Below are 6,051 nucleotides of genomic sequence, written 5' to 3'. Positions count from 1 at the left end.
CCATTAGTCAATTACCTGTCAATCAAAGGTACAAAGGCGGGATTTAATTTATTGTCCAATCAGCGGCGATTGTGTCCGTGTAGGAGGCGTATTGTCAGTCAACTCTGGACATTTTGATGGATGAGCCAAACAGCAGAGGCCGGTGCTACCTTCAGGTGTCGTGGGAACGTTGGTCAGAATGCCGTCACAGGAAGAGACGTCCGACACATGAATCAAGCCGAAAAATGCCGAACTGTAGATCAGTTAAAAATACGTAACAATCCTAAAAACGTGGGTTAATCTAAAACAATTACCAGGGAAATGTCTAAAATCTTAATATTTAACAGAGAAGTCTGCTGATCGCGACAAACGGGCGGCAAAATTAAATATTTTTAGACTCAGTTGTAGCTCGAGCGTTACACAAGTCCGATAAAAGACACAAAATGATCACAAATAGGTCAACAAAGCAAGTTTAAAGTGACACAAAATGTCTACAAGCATTGACACAAACGACTACAAGACTACAATAAATGAAAAGTCACAAAAGAGACTAACGAACCATAAAGAAACTCCAAAAAGTTGTGAACAATCAATAATTATAGATTACATATTGTTGTAGAAATCATGTTTTATTGCTGAACACTGTTCAAATTGTAAATCATATTCCAGGTTAGTAACATTTAAGGACAATAGTTTGTCAGTATTACATGAAATATTTACAAAAACGTAATCACAATGTTTATTTGTGTTGTTTTTAATACTTTCTACAGTATTTTGTTGTTTTATTTTTTTGTTTATTAGGTCTATTAGGTCTTGTTTTTTTATATTTTATTTCATGTATTTATCTATGATGTCTACAGCCCTTTGTTTCAGTTGTTTTAAAAGTGCTTTATAAATAAAGTTGGATTGGACAAAACTAATAAACTGGTAGAACACAAAATCATTAAATTCTACTACCATTACTTCTACAACTGTGTTTAAACATAAAATATATTTTAAATATGTTTATTTTACATCAGATATGTGTCAACACACCAGATTTATGGGATGGTCAGACTTCATTGAACTGTAGAGGGCAGCGTTTAGCCTCTTGGTGTACAGCCTGATGGATTTAATAGGAGGAGAAAAAGAAGAAGGGAAACTTGAACAGTGCAGGACTTCTGTCTCCCGAGGATCCTGTGAAGTGTGTAGCCGACAGAGTCGTCTCCTCCCTCACACTTCACAGGATCCGGACCCTGGATTGAGACACGGCTGCAGTGATGTTCCGGACAATCCAGAGAAGGAGGGGCCAGTTACATGTCACCTGTCTCATCACTCAGCTCCGATTGGAGAATTTAATTTCCTGTTTATTGGGGTCAGAGGTCACACTGGATCACCTCCATCATTTTTCGGAGGGATTAACCGGGATTATCTAATCCCGGCTTAATCCAGACGCAGCATCATCAGAGCATAAAGGTGTGTGTTACACAGACACACAAATCAGTGGATCAGCAGCTCCTGTGTGCTGTGATGTCCACCAGTCAGGCCTCACGTTATGACCGGGTCGTGATGACAGGTGAAGTGAATAACACAGTGTATTGTTTTAAAAATAAACGTGCCATGTCATAACGTGATACTGACGTGTTTTTATTCTGTTGACGTGGCAGCAGTACACTCCCGTACATGTACACATACATCTTCGATAAAAAGTTTCAGCACATTTGTTTGCGGAAAATCTCCTGCTTTCATGTAACACTGGAAAAAGGTCCGGGGTGAAAAACACGACCTCTGTCCTGAGATCAACTGTCCTCTGACCTGACCTCTTCATCTGTTCAGTTTTCTCTCTGGGTCCTTGGCTTTTGTCGGGCCAGGCGAGCCTCGCGCATCTCCTCCAACGTTTTACGGGGATCCATGACAAAGGCCAGAGCCACGGCGGCAGTGCCATCGCCGTCCTGCCGAGAGAAGCAGAGGAAGGAGGCCCAGAGGAAGGCGCAGCAGCCCATGAAGGCCGTCCGCATGTATGGTGGCATCAGGACAAAGTTCAGAAACTGTGTAGAGGCAGAGAGATGAGAGAGTTCTCTGTCATACTACAATAAAACCCACTTCCTTATTTTAAATGATTGAAGGCCACATAGACCGGAAGCTCCAATTAACGCTGCGTTTGTGTGTGTATCTGCGTCATTACCTCGTTTATGAAACCCTAAAGTTTCAGAACAAACAGTTCAGCCACTGCTGAGAAAATAGTGTTGTATTGTTTTCCTGGGCTCTGCGAAGCGGATCGGCACTTCCTTAATTTGATGTCGTCATCAGAAATCCTCACCACTCCTCTCACCACCGTAGCGCCTCCCAGTGCGGGCACTAGTCTGGGCACATCCGGTTGCGTACATTCAACCGCAGAAGAAGAAGAACTACTCTGGTTGTAGCTGCTGAGATGCAGAGCAGCCACCGTGCCAGAGGGGGAGCTGTGTATCTGAGAGCTGGCCTATCTATTACGTCACTTCCAGGTACCTGGCCAATCACAGGACAGTAGGAAAGCTCTCGTTGGCTGGCCGATCACAACACAGTCCACATTCTGGGGGTGTGGTTTTGGTCTGAAACAGCGCGGCTGACGAGAGCGTCAGTGAGGAGATATTTTGATCGGCTCGTTTGCAGCGATTAGGAGGATTTTAACCATGAAAACAAGTTAATATATGTAAGTAGACCTCCATAACTAACATATATGTGTGATACAAGCATTCTATGTCGCCTTTAATGAAATGGTTGTAAGAGGTATAACAACCATTTCATTTTCAGGTATGTGCAACCGAACTCTGATGCTCTGATAGAAATATGTTCATACAAAAATATATCACAGATTGACCAATAGATGAGCAAGTTTTCTTGTTCGTTGTTTGTCTCGTCTTCTCCTTCAGTCATTCTTGATGCTGTGCTGCCTCGGGCGAGGAGGAGAACACGTTATTCAAAAGGTTTGGTTTGTTTCACTGAAGAGCGAAAATGTGAAAGCAAACTCGGAGTAGCTGAATGTTGCAACCACCAATCGTACCGAGTCTAGCGGAGACAGGAGTTCAGGAGTGAATTAACTCCTGAATTAACTTTGTGTCACGCTATACTTTATAAAAATTCATGTAAACCCCACCAAAAGGGATCAAATCATTTTATAAAAACAGACAAGCAAATGTTTTAACTGTTCATACGGTGAGAAAAGCTGTAAACAAGTGAACCTGTGTTCATGTTTACCTGCATGAAAGGCCAGTACATGAGTCCAGTCTGAAAGAGAAAACAGGACATGGTGAGTAGAGGATCGTGGAAATAAAACAGTGAACATATTCTTAAAGACAGTGTCGACTTCTGTAGATTTGATCGCACGTGCCTTTGTTGTGTCCGTGCGTCATATAACCACATACGCTTCAAAAAACTATGTGAACTGTCCCTTTAATATGTTTGACGGACGTGTAGGCCTTCATTACCTTCCAGGTGTTGAAGAACTTTTCCCTCCAGTCTTCAAAGACGTCCTCTTTGCCCTCCAAGAAGCTAACACCTGAGGCAGACAGAGCAAAGAGTTGACGTCATGCGTGACTATGTCCAGCAGAGGGCAACGTCACAGATGCTAACTGCATGAAAATCACAACAATCAATAAATTATTTTTAACTTATCTTTGGTTTGCGTACAAAAAGGAAATTGAAAACATCATTTTCTGGTTTCGGCAAATCACTGATCTACACTTTACGACATTTTCCTGCACTTTTGGAACAAAAAAACCTTAATAAACTAATGGTAATGGAGCGTTACTCATTCATTTCCTATGGTGGAGCTCGAACGACAAAGTTGAATAAACCTCTAAAACCTTTTAAAACATTGAACTTAGGTTAGGTCTTAAGTTAGCCATCGTTAGCAATACCAGGCAATAACAACGCTCCACACAGAGAGATTGTTCCCATCAAATTTCCGAGCAGGACATAAGGGCAACTTAAGGGGAGGAACCCCAGCCTTAACACGGAGATTCTGACGTCTGACTATGAGTGGAACTCACCATGAGTGTGAAGGTCAAAAAACGGAAATCTCAAGGCTTCAAAATGGGAGTTCGGATTCCTGTGCTGTATTCACACTGGACGCGACGCATGACAACTTTACAAAGTCAGTGCACAGATGAGATGAGATAGACGCAAGTGAACAAATCTAACTGCACCCAATGCGTTGCACATATCGTGCCTAACGCTCAAGTTGAACTTTTTCAACTTTTGCTTGGCGAGTATCACCGTTAAATTTGGGAGCTCCGGAGTTAACGGTGAAACTCGCCAAGCAAACGTAGAAAATGGTGTCGTGAGACCACACAAGACGATGGTTTCTCCTCTGCAGACGTTTCCCAGAGCGGATTCTGGCCACCGGCGAGTACATGATGTCTTTCGGAAAATGTTTCACCTCCATTGTTAGGCGAGATGTGTGCGATTGACACAATGGCTGCGAGTTTACACGGCATCATGGGTGAATCCACAACCTGTCGCCACTTGGTTACAATCTGCAGTCTTGCCAGTAGGGGCCACTAATTCTTACATGTTGGTTCTTTGAGACTTGATTTGATCTGGAGAACCTGCAGTGCATTCCGGCTGTCAGACTTTCCGGGTTGAGGTGAAAGTACATCACCGGATGTGCCCGGACTCTAGTGCCCGGACTAGGAAGTGCTGCTGTTTACAGGAGTGGTGAGATTCGCCAGTGACGTAATTAATCACTTTGTAGAGCTCAGGAAAACAATACATTCCTGCCTCTCAGCAGTGGCTGAACTGATTGTTAAGGACTTTTAGGGCTTTATAGACGAGGTAATGACGCAGATACACACACTAACGCAGCGTTAATTGGAGCTTCCGGTCTATGTGGGCTTTAATTGGCATTTCCGGGCTATGGCCTCTTTAAACTGGTAAAAACAAAAAACTAGCTTCCTGTTGTGGACTGGCTCGGCACTAATTGTGACAGTCTCTCACCTGTGTAGAAGACACTCGTGGCCAAAGGCGATGCGAAGCTCTGGTCCAGCACGAGTTTGCGGAGTACCATCCCGGCAGACTTTCCCGGGAAGCGGCGCTCCAGCGCGCGGAGCCAGAAGTAATTGAAGTTGCCATGGAAACTGATTGCCACGATGGCCACGTGGCGCGTGTGTCTCCAGTCCACGCGCTCCTTCTGAGCCATGAGCTGGTGGACCAGGTCACCGCCGGCGAACAGGCAGCCGTACAGAGTGACGTTGGCCAGCCAGGGGAAGAGTTTGGCGGCGTCTTTGAAAACGGCTCTGCTCATCCTGGAGCCACAGGTGACGTCACACTGTTATCCTTAACTTACCGTGGAAATGTCTTTCATTCAATAGTCAGTGGGTCTGGAGGTCAGCCGACTGATAGAAGTGGCCACGGGAGCCATCTGTGCGCTAATCGGCGGCGGGATTAGCCGTTATTCCCACAGGCAGCAGAAGAAGAATAAAAGGACAGCCATGACGATCAGTTCACGCGAAGAAACACGGTCACGTGATAAGTTCTCAAACACGACGATCCATGTCTTTCTCTGCGTAAAAGTTGCCATGGCTCCATTAAGGCGTCACCAACACCAACGCGTCCTGGAACCGTGTGCGTAAAAGGCGTAAAACCTGGCGACAATCACACAAAAATATTAAAACAAATAAATAAATAAATGAAATAAACTGAGGCTTTGGTGTGGAGCAGGTTCCAGGTCTGAGTCTGTTCACAGACTTCACTGCGGTTAATCCTGCGGCTCAGGCGCTAATCTGCTGCTCTAAAGTGCACTCATGAATGACGTCACAACGAAACAGCGGCACTCAACACTTTACTTTTCTTTTAAAGGCACCAATAAAAAGCTCGCGATAATAATAATTATTATTATAATAATAAATGAGCAGGACTAAAATTCGAATCAAAGGATAAACAAATAAAGACAAACTATGTAATTAAATGTCCATTACATCCAATTAAAATGCATTTACAAAGACACCATATAACCAGACTGTTAATGGAAATTACAAATTACACGATTATTAATCAGCTAAAAAAAAAATTGTCAAACAAAATAATCAAAACTAGTTTGTTTGTTTTTTCAGC

The 6,051-nt window shown here is 43.5% G+C and overlaps 1 protein-coding gene across 1 annotated transcript; it reads right to left on the bottom strand.

Annotated features, from left to right (window-relative positions):
• Nucleotides 1-648: 648 nt before the first annotated feature.
• On the bottom strand, nt 649-5,708 carry LOC131475608 (mpv17-like protein). Its single transcript, XM_058653833.1, has 4 exons — nt 4,936-5,708; nt 3,426-3,496; nt 3,196-3,225; nt 649-2,006 (listed from the first exon to the last, which is right to left on the bottom strand). Exons 1-4 carry the CDS (start codon nt 5,240-5,242, stop codon nt 1,791-1,793), a joined length of 624 nt encoding a protein of 207 aa, XP_058509816.1. The 5' UTR covers nt 5,243-5,708; the 3' UTR covers nt 649-1,790.
• Between the last annotated feature and the right edge of the window lie 343 nt (nt 5,709-6,051).

This window comes from Solea solea, chromosome 16 (assembly GCF_958295425.1).
Source record: "Solea solea chromosome 16, fSolSol10.1, whole genome shotgun sequence".
In the NCBI taxonomy this organism is placed as follows: Eukaryota; Metazoa; Chordata; class Actinopteri; order Pleuronectiformes; family Soleidae; genus Solea; species Solea solea.
Note: the sequence above shows the minus strand (reverse complement) of the source record. Positions and strands in the feature narration are given on the sequence as shown.